This window comes from Grampus griseus, assembly GCF_964374135.1.
Source record: "Grampus griseus genome assembly, chromosome: 10".
NCBI lineage: Eukaryota > Metazoa > Chordata > Mammalia > Artiodactyla > Delphinidae > Grampus > Grampus griseus.
In genome coordinates, this window is record NC_139004.1 from 24,639,486 (window position 1) to 24,654,805 (window position 15,320).

The 15,320-nt window shown below is 53.6% G+C and overlaps 1 protein-coding gene across 1 annotated transcript in view; it reads left to right on the top strand.

Moving 5' to 3' along the window:
* The first annotated feature begins 3,744 nt into the window (after positions 1-3,744).
* The window catches only part of TRAM2 (translocation associated membrane protein 2), a 74,763-nt gene continuing 63,187 nt past the window's right edge, over positions 3,745-15,320 (top strand). Inside the window, exon 1 of the mRNA XM_082663303.1 lies at positions 3,745-3,956. Within this exon, the coding sequence (XP_082519429.1) occupies positions 3,837-3,956 (120 nt within the window). The 5' untranslated portion in view covers positions 3,745-3,836. The remainder of the gene's footprint in view (positions 3,957-15,320) is intronic.

Genomic DNA, 15,320 nt, shown 5'->3' on the forward strand with positions numbered 1-15,320 from the left:
GTCCCTGAAATAATTCACCTCTCTTTTATTCTTATCGCCACTATTCTTTGAGAAGGGGTTTGTTTTGTTTTGCTTTGTTTTTAACTGGGCTGTTCTAATAGTTTCTCAAGTGGTCTTCCTGATACCACTCTTTTTACCTTTTTTTTTCCTGCGGTACGCGGGCCTCTCACTGTTGTGGCCTCTCCCGTTGCGGAGCACAGGCTCTGGACGCGCAGGCTCAGCGGCCATGGCTCACGGGCCCAGCTGCTCCGCGGCATGTGGGATCTTCCCGGACCGGGGCACGAACCAGCGTCCGCTGCATCGGCAGGTGGACTCTCAACCACTGCGCCACCAGGGAAGCCCAAGATACCACTCTTTTTAAATCAAAACAATCTTTCACATTCCTGATGGTTCTCTCTTTAAAGACAGATTTGGTCCTGCTTAAAAAATTCCCATTGTTTGCAGAATAAAGTCACAATTCTTTAAAAAAATTTTTTCAGCTTTATTGAGGTATAATTGACAAATAAAATTGTAAGGTATTTATGATACACTGAAAGTCACAGTTCTTTATTATGGCATTTGAAACCTGTTACAACCTAGCTCCATCTTAAGCCTCCAAAATTCATCTCCCACCCTGCTCCTGCATTCTCTATCAGTAAGATCCTACCAGATAAAGGTCCAGCCCAAATGTCCTCTTCCCATTACCCCAGACAGAATTAAGTTACCTTTTCTTTGCACTCATAGGGTATGTATTTCAAGTTGTTCTTAGAGTCACCATCATCACACTGAATTGTAATGATGTCTCTGTCTCTTCTAATAGATTGTAAGCTCCAGCATACCTCTTGCTGCATAACCAGTGACAACAAGATTCAGTGACTTAAAACAGCAGATATTTATTAGCTCACAGCTGCTGTGTGTCAGGAATTCGGGAGTGGCTACCTGTCTGGCTCTGGCTAGGGGGTCTCTCATGAGGTTGCAGTCAAGAGGTCAGCAGGGCTGTGGTCATCTGAAAGCTTGACCGGGGCTGGAGGATCTGCTTCCAAAATGGCTCATGCAGAAGCCTGGCAAGTTAGCACTGGCTGTTGGCTGGAGGTCCTGGTTCCTGTCCATGTGGACCTCTCCCTAAAGCTGCTTGAGTATCCTCGCAACATGGCAGCCCACTTTCCCCAGAGCAAGTGATCAAGACAAGAGAGACAGGAGAAAAACAAAATGCCTTTATGACATAGTCTTGGAAGTCACACACCATAACTTATTCCATTTGTTAAAAGTGAGCCACTAAATCCAGCCCACGCTCAAGGGGAAGAGGGGAATTAATTGCTATCTCTTGAAGGTTGGAATATCAAAGAACTTGAGGACATATTTTAAAACCACCAACAGGGGTTGTCCTATCTTTGTCTTCAGTAACTAGCACAGCATCTGGCACTTAGCAGGTGCTCAGTAGATGTTTCTAATGGAAAGATGTGTTGAAGGGGGAGATACTGGAGGCAGTGTAACCATGGGTAATTTGTGTGGGCCCCGTGAAGAGTGGTGGAGGTGAGAGTTGGTGGGAGAGATTCTGAGGTAAGAATTCATGGGACTCCATGACCGATTGCATGAGAGGGGTTGGGAAGAGATCCATTTGGGGTTGAAGGTCTTGAAACTAGGACGTAAGAGATGGTTGCGATGGATGAAGTAGGCATCTAGGACTTCCTCCTTGGGGTTTCAAGGTAATGAAATATTAAATCATACAGCTAAGAACCCCGTGTCTTTGGGGTTCTTTGGAAGGGTCTGGAGCTGGCGGTCATCAGTATGAGCCCTAAGTCATCCCCTTTATTTCATGTTTCTCATTTATAAATGTGGAGGTTCTAGTACCTAACTATGTCCCAGGACTTCCCAACTAAACTCTTAATGTTAAGGGGATAGCAACATCCCACCTTTTTCTTTTCTTTTTAGCATCCCACCTTTGCAAGAAATTCCCACCACCACATCCTCTACAAACGGTCATGTGGAAACACAAGGGAACTATTAGGTTGAACCATCTGAAATGCTAGTGTTCTAGTTTTGACCTATAAAGAAGTCAGTTTCATAGGGTTCAACCTAATAGATATGGCTGCAGTTTGAAGATTTGAACACCTTTTCACAGATGGAAAGTTGAGATGTTCCAGAGTTCTGGATCTTTCTATTCCTCAGGAGATTAAGGTCCAACTTTAAGAAAGGTCAGTCTTGAAGTTAAATTAGCTTTAGTCCGATATAGGCATTACTTTCTCATTTACTTATGTCAGATAAAGGAATTAAAGACCAAAGACTAAATACTGGAGTCAAGAAACTTAAGATGGAAAATTTATCTCGGAACTCCAGATAAGTCCAGACTCAATCACATTTCATACACTGTGCCATTTCTAAGAAATTGTATTTACTTAGAAGTGAAATAGCTGTGGACCTAATAAAAAAGGGACTAGGAATTAAATAGTTCTTTTCTCATTTTGTACCTCTGGAAAGTGATTAGTTGACTCCTTCATTACTGGTAGGACTAAATCCAATATTTGCCAATTTAATTTATGAAAAATACCTTTTGTCCTCCATAAGTAGTTTTTTTTTTCTTTAATTTATTTATTTTAGGCTACATTGGATCTTCGTCGCTGTGCACGGGCTTTCTCCAGTTGCGGAGAATGGGGGCCACTCTTCGTTCGGGCACTCAGGTCCTTCATTGCGGTGCCTTCTCTTGTTGCGGAGCACAGGCTCCAGGCTCCCGGGCTTCAGTAGTCGTGGCTCGGGAGCTCCAGAGTGCAGGCTCAGCAGCCGTGGCGCACGGGCCCAGGGCCCAGCTGTTCCGCGGGATCTTCCGGGACCAGGGCTCAAACGTGCGTCCCCTGAATTGGCAGGCGAATTCTCAACCACTGCACCACCAGGGAAGCCCTCCACGAGTACTTTTCAAACTTAATATTAAACAGAAACTTTCAATGAGAAAGTTCTTTTCTTCTTCAGTGTTTATTCTTCCACTTTTTCGGATCAATTAACATCGAAGGTAGACTTTGGGTAAAACGTGTAAAACTAATTTATAGTAGCACAAAGTTCTCAAAAGTTAAGAGAGCACAACTGCACCGATCCATCCATTCCCGCCCATTGGAAAGCAAGTTCCCCGAGGGCAGGGTCTTTGCTGCATATTCCTAGCAATCTGAACCGTGCCTAACCCTCTCTAGCTCTCAGTGAATACTTGGTTAACCGTCCATTCATTATCATCCGTGCAGGCCGCTGTGGCCAACGAGGATGCCGGCCAGCACCGAACCTGAGCGGCTCTCAGCCCCTCAAGGCCACAGCCCGCACCTCCGGAAGCACCGAGCTGAGCTGCCCACCCCGCGGCCAGCCCGCGGCCTCCGCGGCCCTTCCCTTCCCGCGGAGGAAAGAGCGGCCGCCGAGGAGTGGGAAACCCGGACCCACTTCCTGTCCGGGTAGGGCCGTGCGTCCTTGCACTCCTCTGCCAGCTCCCGGCCGGGAGAACGCGGCGGGGCGCGAGCGCCGGGCAAGGGGAACCCAGCCTGGCGCACCGCCCTCCGGCCCCGCCCCGGCCCCGGCCCCGCCCCCTCGCGTCCCCGGCGGCGAAAGGGTTAACCGTGCGGGGGGCGGGGCCCGAGCGAGCCAGGCGCACCGAGTGCGGGCCGCGGGCGGCGAGGGGGCTGCGCCGGGGGCGGTTCCGGACGGCGGGGGCGGGGGCGGGCGGAGGAAGGGGGCGGGCCCCAGAAGTTGTTGGGCGCTGGGCCGGCGGCGGGAGGGCGAGAGGGCGGCGGGCCGGCGGGCGGAGTGGGCCTGGGCTCGAGAAGTTTGCGCGGCGGCTGGTGAGCGCCGGGTGCGGGCCCCGCCGGCCGTGCGCGCCCGCTGCCATGGCTTTCCGCCGGAGGACGAAAAGTTACCCGCTCTTCAGCCAGGAGTTCGTCATCCACAACCATGCGGACATCGGCTTCTGCCTGGTGCTCTGCGTCCTCATCGGGCTTATGTTCGAGGTGAGCGACAGCGGGGCGGTGAGCGCCCCTCTCGCGCGCCGCCCGGCGTCCCCCTGCGGGTCTCCGGGGTTCGCGTCTGCGCCTGGGCGCCCGGCCGCCGTGTCGGTCCCCCGCACCCCCGGCTTTGTGCACTGTGCGCCCCTCGGCCTCCTAGTCAGCCCAGACACCGCCGCCAGCTCCGCGCCGTGCCCGCCTGCCCTGCCGCCCTTTTGGGCACCTACCGTACCCTGCAGCTCTCCCTGCAGCCCCGAATCCTCAGCCTGGCCTCGAACCAACCGCAGAGCTGCCACCCGGCCCGCCCAGCGCGGGTTCCTTTTTGGTGTCCGGGAGCCAAGCCCGGAGACTCCCAGACCCGCAGTCATTGCACAACTCCCCTTCCCAAGCCGTGGCTGCTAGCTCCTCTGGGCTTTTCCAGTGGGAGGGACCCCTGCCCTTTACCTCCTCCCACTTGATTTTCGGGGTCTTTTGCATCCTCCGCTCTGGGCCAGACTCGGGGTGTTCACGTGTGGCCCTGACCCCATCCCAGCAGTGCACTTCTGCCGTCCTCCCGCCACCCTCCCCACCCCCCCTTTTTTTTTTACTCTTGCCCAAAAGGCCAGTTTTCATAAACCCTGTTTCACTCTGTGAACTGTTCATTCAGATCCAGCTGTGGTGGACCCAGAGCTTCTCCTGTGACAGGAGCAAGGCGTGGGCCAGGGATACCCTCTGCTTTTAGGGGAAAGGTGATTCTCTCAAAGCTATTCGGGTAGGGGGAGACCACGGGGTCCTGCTCAGGACAGCTGGGGCAGGCCTCATAGAGCAGGGAGTTTTAGTAAGCCCGAATGGGGTCAGAATCCAAGGGGGCTGATGGGAAGGATTCCCTACTCCCGACAGCCAGAAAAATGTGATATTCACAAGTAGGGAGAACTGGCAAACGCTGAGTATAGGACTTGCTGTGGTCTGTCTTGTCTCAAGGGTCAGATACGTGAGTGACACTTCGTGGGCAGCTTATCTGCATTCTCAGGAATGGGTTAGGAAGCTGTAACTCTCTATAAATTGCCTTGAAGATGGAAGATTCCCGGCGTGGCTAATCACCTCTTCTGTGTGCCTCTGTCTCTGGGTTCCCTATCTCCTCTCTAAGGATGACAAGGGCCCTGCTTGGTCAGCGAAGCTGCCCTCAAGCTGGGGACATTCTTGTGGCAGCCGAGTCAGCGTTGGATGTCTGCATGTGTCCTTGGCTGGGCTTCAGGGTCTGCAGGCCTCCTTTACTCCTTCCACCCACCCCGACAGCTCTCGTGATGTATCGGCGGCGAGGGCTTTGTCAAGCCAGGGTGGTCCCCGTGTCACGGTCCCTGCTCTGTCACTAATTTGACGAAATAAAAAACAGATGCAGCCTCAGTTTCCCCATCATTACAGATGAGTAAAACCTGTCTTCCTCACAGGGTTATTGTGAGGTTTAATTGAGATCATGTGAGCAGCAAAAGCCATAACAGGTTCTACCAATGTGAAATCAGGTCCTTTGCTCCTGAAACCCTGTTATTGTTGATCATAATAGCTTAGCGGGATAGGAGAAAATTTGTTTGGTCCAGCCAGTGCTCTCAGTGTCTCCTTGCTGTCCTCCATTCTAAGAGGCCTCCCAGTGCCTTGTCACCAGACTTGGAGGGTGTGGTTGGAAAGACACGTGACAGCTGTAGCCCTCACAGCCAGCGACGTCTCTTGCATAGCCTGGTGGGTCTCTCTGCTGTGTGTCTGGCACTCATTAAGGATGGTGGCTCTACCTGCTTTTACCTTTGCTCAAAGAGAGCTGCCGAGTATTTGAGCTCGGTACCTCCTTCCCTCGCTGCCTCTGGTCTGGTGGAAAGTCTTGTTGGTTAAACCTGGCCGTCCATGGGAGGTGGAAAGTGCAAGGAGCCCTTAATTCCAGTACATGACAAGAGGAAGGCCCAGGGTGGGAAAAAAACCCCGAAAAAACTGCCCTGCCCTCCTCCCCCTTTTGGGATTGGACTGGGGAGTGTGGAAAGGGCCAGGGCTGAAATGCCTGCCTCACGGCTCCCTGTCCCACCACCTTCTTCTGGTAGAACCTTCGCCCCGCGGCATCTGTACGTACAGGACAGGTTGTCTCCTCAGGAAGGTGCACTGGAGGTACGTTGTGGGTCGGTGCAGGCTGGTCTGGGAGGAGGAGGGCCGTGTCCAGACCTCCCTTATGAATCACGTGTGTTCTGCTGCACTAGGCACACAGTAGGTCTTCATTGTCTGTACCTACCAACTGACTCTCCACAGAGACAGGTATCTGCGGGGGGGACTCAGATTTCTGGAACTCTGCTCTCCCTACCAGATGAGAGCAGGACCTCAGAGAAACACATGTGGGCATCCTCACAGTTGGGGTAAACCAGCCAGGGACTTACAAGCTATCACTCAGGGTCATCTGGGTTCTTCCCTGGAGGGGTGGTGTGTATGTGTGTGTGTATCTAGGGATGCAGATGGTGGGGGGCAGGCCAGCACTTAACACGACTCACTTTTTCTTAGGAGTGAGGACAGAAGGAGATGGAAAGGGGAGGGGAAGGCAGGGAGAGAGGACGGCAGGCTTTTGGGTTTCTAACTTGGGCAGGGCTAGGATGCCTTCATTCAGAAGCTGAATCAGGAAAACTCAATTATAATTCTTCCCACAAAGAGCGAGTCTCCTGGCTACTTCTCCCTCTGGGGTCCCCTGCCTAGCCTCTGCCAATGAGCTGGGGCCCTCTCCCCCCCACCCCAGCCAGCCACAGCCTGGCCCTTGCATCTTAACTGGTCTCCACTTCTTCCCTGCCTCGCCCCTTCCCCAACTCACTGGTCAGCTTACCAGCGTTCAGAGGGGCTTTCGTTCCCCCGCAGGAACCCCAGGACTTTAGTTCTGTCCCCTGGGAGATGATGACTCCAAGTTCTTTCCCTTGGGATCACTTCCTTTGGGGAACACACATGAAAGGGTTGCCCTCCCACCTCTGTGTGGTTCAGTTTTGAACCCTCCTGAGGTTCCTTCTCCCATTTCCGAGGCCAGGGGCAGGCTCTTCCCCCTGAGCCCAGGTTTTCTTTCCATCCTGCGGGCTGTTTGGAATAGAGCTGTTCTGTGCAGCCACAGCACTTGGCTAAAAAATGTCAGGAATGTGGAGCTTTATTTTCCCCCCTCCTTCCCTTCCAGCTTTCTCTTTCTTGACTCTGCTGGGGAGAGGTGGTGCAAGGGGGATTTCTACTCCACACTTTGGTCCTTCAGGCCTGTCTGAGGTGAAGCCCGGCCGGAGCGGCCTTCAGGGTGTGGGCAGCCAGTGGGGTGTGTGTCAGATTTGAAAGCCGCCTCCCCTCTCCTTTCCCTTTCCAATGTCCTGTTCCTTTGGTGCCACAGTGCCACGTTTCAAACTGAAACAGGCAGGGGGAAGAGAGAGGAAAAGGCGCTCATTAGCGAGAACAGAGAATGAGAACAAGGGGGCACATCCAGCAGAGAGGAAGCCACTTGTACATTACCTACAAAATGTCATTTCGAGACAGACTTTTTCTGTTTGTTGCAAAGCTCATTTGCAGGCGCTGCTGGCTCTGCAGCACGGAAATGGTTCTGAAATTCTGGGCCCGTCATTTGGAGGTTGGGTTCCTGTTTGGTCTGTGATGACTTTAAGAATTTAGGGCCCAGAGAACTTTGGGGGTAGTGGTTGGTGTTTGCTTTTTGATTGTTTTGGAGGCAGATGTGGTGGAGCCACCTTTTCTCCAGGAACTGCCTTCTTCCCGGTTGCTGACACCACGGTCAGCTTGTCGGGGTGATGTGTTTGCAGTGTGCACGGTGGGAGCCCGTTGTGTCATGACCTGGCAGGACACGGGTTCCGTGGCACCAGTGCACATCCTCCCAGGCATCCCTGCAGACATCACAACCTGAAGGGAGGCTGCTGGTCCTGCCCCTTAGCATTAGTGCTGTAAGACAGCTCTGCTTACATTCTGTTATTACAAAGAGCCGTGCACAGGGCACAGATGTACATCTGAGGGCAGATGTCGCTTTTACTTTAATTCCTAATCTCTTTTGAAGATGTTCTTCTGCCAGCTGTTACAGTTCCTGACTTACGCATCTTCCTCTCCAGCCTCTGACGTGGCTCATCAGTGGCGTTCTAGAGAAATGAGTCAGGGGAAGCCGAGAAGGGCCACTTAGTCTCTTAGGTGCCCTTGTTCTGTGGTTTGATTTTTACCCGCATTTCAGTGATCTGAACAAAAGAGCAGAGATTTGGAACTAGTGTACCTCCTGGTCCAGCCTCAAGTGTAAGTAACCCTGTCCTGTGGGATGTAAGGGCATCTCGGTGATCCCCGTTTCTTCTTTTGGCAAAAATGTGACATCCAGAAAGGTGGTGTTTATCAGTGAGTGAGTTTTTAACCCTCACAGCACGATGAAGGTACAGGTGTCCCGCACTGGGCCTGGCACACGGGCGCTTAATTGCTGGTCTCAGCAGCCACGCTGGTGGCCCCTGTTATTGGCGTCATTGCTGGGTGTGTGAGAACACCTTCCCCCATCAGCCTGGCTTGAATTTCAGTTTAGATAGGACCTGATTTTTCCATGAGACCTTTCCCCCAAGTTCTCCAGTGCCAGCTGTCTGCTCCAAAGCGGGCGATCACTCTGCCCTGGGTGCCTCTTTCCCCTGCTTCACAGAGAACATCTGTTGTCCCTGTGCCATCCATCTTATTGGAAGGTGGGCTGGGGTTGCTGGAGGGTCTCAGAGCTGCCGCTGTCAGCTGCCCCGCCCACTCTGTCGGTGCCACTTTCCTCTTGCTCCCTCTGTTGTCTGCACCCTCGGCCGCTGCTTCCTGGGGGCACTGTCCGGCCCAGTCTAGTCCTGCCTGTTTGCAGAGTCGCATGTGTTGCTATGGAGAAAACTTCACTCTGGCAGGCATGAGCTCCTTTCTGATCTGCTTCGTCGTGGGCAGGGGCCCCAGAAATCAGTCTGTGGCAGAGCTGATATATCTCCCGTTCCCACCCTGATAAATGCCTAAGCTGGAGGGTTGATAAGAGCGGATTAGAGTTCCCAAACTCCAGAAGTGCTTTCTAATCAGCCAGAGTGCTATTAGCAAGCTTTGGTGGGAAACTTTACTGATACGATCTCTTAACCTTTTCATCCAGCACTGTGTATCTGGTGTCCATTGGTACCTAATGGTTAAAGAAAAGGGGGCAAAAAAAGGGAAAAGAAAACAGTAAAGCTACTACCACGGCTCCTGACACAGCCCGTCTCGTTTCCCGAGCAGACCTTTGTCTCTCACACAGCCTGTTGCTTTGCCTTGACTTACCTCAATGTCTCACGTGTCCCCAGTGGAAGGAAACCCAGCCCAGCTTAGTCACCACTGGTTAACATTGGGAGTTGACATTGCAGTTTGAAGAGCTCTGCAGGCAGGTCTTCTGGACAGTGTAGGTTCACACAGCTTTCCTGCGTGAAGGAGCGGAGCCCGATTGGGAGTGGGGGACTGGGAGGCCCCTGGAGGGAACTTGGGGGCACGCAGGGTTAGGTGAGCCGCTGCTCTGTGGCTCTCCGCCCGAGCCACGTTGCCTCTTGACAGCTCCCCTCATCTGTCTCGAGGGGTTGGCAGCACTTTGCGTCTGCGAAATGCTTTACTAGCCTCACCCTGTAATCTGGATGGTTTATGGGGGTTGTCATACCCATCCAGAGCCTGGCTTCTAGAGGAGAGACTTGGCCAGGGACCATCCGCTCCGAGTTAAGAGTTGGAGCCAAAACAAGAAGTCAGCCACGTCTGGCTCACATTTAGAGCTCAGCCCCGATGCTTCCACCAATGGGGCGTCTGCAGAACGTAGCCACAGGCCGCTTTAGTTTTCTCTGTCTGAGTGGAATCTGTTTATTACCTGGAAGTAATGTCTGCGGGTCACTGTTCCACTTGGAGGCTTTTCTGTCTGGAAGAGTCGTTGCCATTTGCAGTGACTCCCTGAAAGACTCCAGAGAGTGACCCAAACGTGTGTATCACGTGTGACGGTGGGCGAGTGGGCAGAGGCTTTACCTCCTGTTAAAGTCACTGTCTGCTGTTAGCCCACATCTGCGTGAGAGTTGCTGCTTCTGCCTGCTGTATCTTCATTGCCCGTCTCATCAAGTGAATATCATGGCCATAGCTCAAGGGCACATCTTTTCTTCACGTTTTACAAGTCTGAGGGCTAAAGGGAAACCTAGATGTCATCTACTATGTTTACAGAAGCGGAAAATAAGACCCCAGAGGTTGGGTGATTTGCCCAGGGCAGCAGAGTGAATTTCTGGTAAACTTGGGGCTTGAACCCACGTCATCTGACTCAAGCCCAGTGCATTTTTACACATCTGCTCACTGGCTTTCCCGACGCTGCCTTTGAATGCCGTTGTGTGTGCAGAAGCCTCGAAATTGACAGATTCTTCCTAAATGTGCTGCGTTTGTGGACTGGGTGCCTGCCGTGTGCTTGTGTGGAGCTCTGGGAATGCAGATGAACCAGGTGGGGTCCTTGTCTTCAAGGAGGTCACGATGTGGTAGCTTAAAGCTGATAGACTGTTTGTGGATAGAAGTGAGGTCTTGAACTTGATGAAAGTGGCAGGTGCAACTTACAGATCATTGGGCCTCACCCTCAAGCCATTGCCATTGGTGGAGGGGGGAGTTTATTGAATAGAGACCCAACACCCTGAGTGGTCAGCAGGCAGAAGACAAGCACGGCGGTAACTCCTGGGCATCTCGTGTGTCACAGCCTTGCAGATGAGTGAACTGACCAAAGGCAGTGAGTGTGTATGTGTGTGCAAGGTGTGATTTCTGGCACTCGGAGGCCTTCATTGATTGGAACCTTGCTTGAGGTTCAGAGAACTCTTCCATAGGGTTTCTTAAGATTTCCAACATCAGACCCCAGCGGGATCTGTGATGTGCCTTTTGGGTTAGTGGGGGTGAGAGTCGCACCTGAGGTGAGAAAGGACATCATCCTCAGAGCCTCAGTTGTCCTGCCTTTGAAGAGGGTTTCTTAATAAAGCTCCTTAAGTTTTAAGGACAGAGTATCATTAGTTTAATCAGTTTGTTCTTTCGTCTTTATCATAAAGGCGCAGATACTCTCTGTTTTCACGGAGAACTTTAAAAAGAGACTTTTTAATGATGAAGACTTCCGTGGCTCTGGGGAGGGAGAAGGATGTGCCTCCCTATGGGCAAAGCGTGGGGACGTAACATATAGCAACATGCCTATTCCTGCTCTGTTAACCTCTGCCCTCTTGCTTTGAGGAAAGCCCGCGACCTCACTGGTTAGTTAACAAGTGTTTCTGGTCTGTTGTGCATGCCCAAGCGCAGTGCTGGCATCTTCGAAAAGATAGCATTGAGAGTCAGTGAGAACGTGGCTTTGGGGTGAGAGGTGACAGGGGATGTATTATCAGCTCCTTTCCTGAAGGTTAAGGGCAGTCTGGGCGCTCCTGACCTGGAGGAGCGATCCCAGGATAGGCAGGCCTTCGCTCCGTGATTCCCGGAGTCCTGCGGGAAGTCGCGGCGTCCCTTCACGATGCCCTGCAGAGAAGGATCTCCTCTCCGAGGGACTTCTTCCTCGGGACTTCTTCCTCGGGACTTGGGACGGGATGGGGCTTTTCAGACCCAACACTTCTGGAGTTCAGAGTGTTTGGTTTGCTCTCTGACTTTGTACCGGGTCAGCTTTTGACCTCGATGGGCAGGGAATAACTTGTTTGTATGCTGGTTGGAAGAGGGGGTGGAGGTGGAAAGGAATGAGGGATCGCTGATTTTTTCTTTTCTGTAATTGCAGTTTGGTCTCTGGTTTGACGTGACGTGCGGGCACGAGCTCCTCTTCCAGGGTCCCCGCGACAGAGCCCGGGCAGGGAGCTGTGCGGTGGAGGGGTGAGGACTGGGCCCCGGGGCCTCTGCCCCTAAGTAGCTGTGCGGTCCCTTCTCCAGTCTGGGCCCCGCTGCTTCCTGGGAGTGTCAGTTGCTCTGTGTCTCAGTCATGCCTTCCTAAGATGCTGATGCAGAACAGGGCTGGGACATATGGGTAACACTCCAGTTGAAGGAGCACCTTCCCCACAGCCACACGGATTCAGGGTTAATGAGAAAAACGTTGCCCTCCACTACCTTCTGAAGTTGAGGTAGTGGTCTCCACTTCTGCTTTTGGTTTCATTTCTTATTTGAGTTGAAATCTAGCCTGAATTTGGGTTTGACATGTCATGGAGCTTAGTGGAACCAGTGGTGAGGGAGGAGAAAACCCATATGTTAGAAAGGAATCACCTGGGATGGGAGAGGGGGTGGGCTCTGTCTGTGACTTTGGAGTCAGAGGCCGTGTGGCCCCTGCCAGGCTGACAGGGGACCCGGGAAGAGCTAGAAGAGGTCTCTGTCCTGGGCGGCATGGCCAGCGCCTGCCCTGCCCGCTCAGCGTTCGTTGCGCCGGTGCTCAGGGTGGTCCAGGGCCCTGGCTGGAGCGTGTGTGCATGTTCAGGGACCCGCTCGTTCCCGCCACCCCTCGCGCCCCTAGGGGCCGGTTTATTTCAGTCAGTAGGGTGAGCCTAGAGTGTGAAACGCCCCCCAACCCCACACCTACAGCAGCGTGCTTAAGGCGCTGCCCAGCCAGCTGATAACACTCCCACTCCATCTGCAAGGCCTGCAGCTCCTCTACCCACGGGCATGCTTTCTGCCTCGAAATTATGAGAGGGAATTAACACCAGTACTGGAGGGGGAGAGATGTGAGGAGATGCATCAGCACTTAGTGACTTCCTCCTGAAGCCTAGTTTCAAGTAGGAATTATCTGCTATGGTTAACGTTTGAAATGTCACAGTTTTGGACTCACCAAATGTAGGCCTCACCTGTGCCATCCAATAGGCAGCCACAAGCCACACCTGGATATTTATTTATTTAGATTAATTAATTTTTGGCTGCACTGGGTCTTCGTTGTGGCGAGCAGGGGCTACTCTTCATTGCAGTGCGCGGGCTTCTCATTGCGGTGGCTTCTCTTATTGCAGAGCATGGGCTCTAGGCATGCGGGCTTCAGTAGTTGTGGCACATGGGCTTAGTTGCTCCGCGGCATGTGGGATCTTCCCGGACCAGGGCTTGAGCCCCTGTCCCCTACATTGCCAGGCGGATTCTTAACCACTGCGCCACCAGGGAAGCCCACATCTGGCTATTTAAACATAAGCTCGTCAAGACGAAATGAAACGAAAGATTCAGTTCCTCAGTCACACCGGCCACATTTCAAGTCCCCAGTAGCGCTGAGATGGAACATTTTGATCATCACAGAAAGTACTGTTGGACAGCACTGGTCTCCACGTCGCTTCCTGAGAGTTTGGTTTTTGTTTGTATAGTAATAGGTAATGAGGGGTCCTTGTGGTGTGGTTCTGTTAGGGACTGTTAGAGGCATGGATTATAGGGCTGAGGTCGTGGGCCTGGAGCCACATGGCCTGGGTCTGAATTCTGGTTTTCCATGTCCTAGCAGTGTCATCTTGGTAAATTATTTAATCTCTCTGTGCCCCAGTTTCCTCATCAGTAAAATGGGGATAATACTATGTCTGAGAGTCGTTGGGAGGATTAGAAACATCAACACAAAATACGAAATTTAATACAGACACAGCGCTCGGAAGACGGCCTGTTGCAGGGTGAGAGCCCAGTGCGTGTTCCCCATCGTTCCTGTTACACTCGGGAGGTGTTGGAGCGATGCCTCGACCGTGTGGGGCTCCCTCAGCATTTGGAACGCAGCTGGGAACGGGATGCATGGAGAGGTCAGTCCTGTGCCCTGTCCTGTGACCTCCACACCGGGCGAGTCACTCAGGCCCTTGCTGACAGCCACCTGCACTCACTTTACGTACAGTTACAGGAAGCTTGGGTATCTGGTCCAAGGTTACAGAAGAAAGAATACGTTAAGATGGGAGCAGTGGCTGGGGCAGGTGGGTGGTGGTGGCCGACAGCTTGAGACTTTCTCCCGGAGGCAGCGGGGGTCTTTGAAGAGCTTCGGGAGTACAGTGATGTGAGGCTGTGTCCCCTGTTCCGGAGATACTTGGAGGTGAGATTGGAGGTGAGTCTGGTGAGGAGGCTGTGGCACTGACCCCCAGGAGAACTCCCCCAAACCCCCGATACAATTTCAGTCTCCACCCCAACTGAGAAGTATGCCCCGGGACCCACACACCTGAACTCCCTGGTGTCCACTCGGTGTGGCAGGCACGCTGTGCGCCCCGGCAGTTGTGAGGGTCAGACTAGGGCGGGGGTGAGGGGCAGGGAGGGAGGAGGGCTCCGCCTGGGAGCCGCTGTACCCCGAGGCTGCCCGGTGCGGGGCTGTCCTTGAACTCCGGTGTCTCTGTGCCACTGTGTGGTGCCGGCTTCGCGTGGCTTTATCACCAAAGTGTCCTTCGGACTTATTCAAACAGTATGTTTTGCATCTAATGTGATTTCTGATTTTTTAAGAAGTCGGGCCTCAGCCAGGTGGAACATCTCCCCCCCCGCCCCCCGCTTTTTTCTTTCGGCTGCATAAGCCGTGAAGAGGCTTACGCTCAAGTATGGCGGCCTGACCCGAGGAAGCCGGGTTTGTTCCAGTGCCAGAGGATGCGGAGGGCGGGGGGGCTCCTCTGGGGAGGTTTCCTAGGGATGGGCGGGAATGGGGCTGCAGGGGGTTGACTGGGGACAGAGGAGGGAGCCTTGGCCTGTGTGCAGCTCCGTTCACAGAGTTGCTGCCCTCACTGTACGTGAGGGGCCGCCCGCGCTCTGCCAGGCGGTGCTGACAGGTGTCAGTCGTCATTCTTTGACGTGTGCTGGACAAGGTGAGGGCTGCCTGATCTGCCACGTGCCTTCCATCTCTGAGCTGGTGCCAGGCCCCTGGGAACAGAAGGAGGAGATTTGCCCCTTGTCTGATTTCTCGCCCCCTGGTGGAACCCTGGGAGGCTTCTTCCCGAGGCCTGGGGGTGATCACCCATGATTTTATTAAATCCCCCTGACCCCCAGTGCCTGTAGTTTACATGGTGTGCAGAGGAGGGAAATGCTTCAAAGCAAGTGCATGTGTCAGAGCAGACCCCCGCGGTCACTGCTCCCTTGGCCTCGCCCCCGCGTCTGGTCACTAAGTCCCACCAGCTTGACCTTCTGCGCTGCTCTGTGTACCCGCTCGAGCGCTGCTCTTCGGCCTTGGCTCAGACCCTGGGCCTCTCACCTGAACAGTGACAGTGAGTCCTACCTTGGTCCTCAGCGTGTTGTCTGGCCTCCCCTCTGGCCCCTCCTCCACGGAGCTTCCGCTGATGTCCTCAGACTCGGAGCTGGGCCTGGGTCTCCCTCCCTTACAGCCCTTTGGTGGTGCCCACCCGAAGTCTGGGCTGCTCGACATGGCATTCAAGGCTCCCCTGGAGTCTGACCAGCCTTTGTCCTCCACGCTCGGCCCGCCCCTGCCCTGACCCCTTGTCACAAACCATCTAG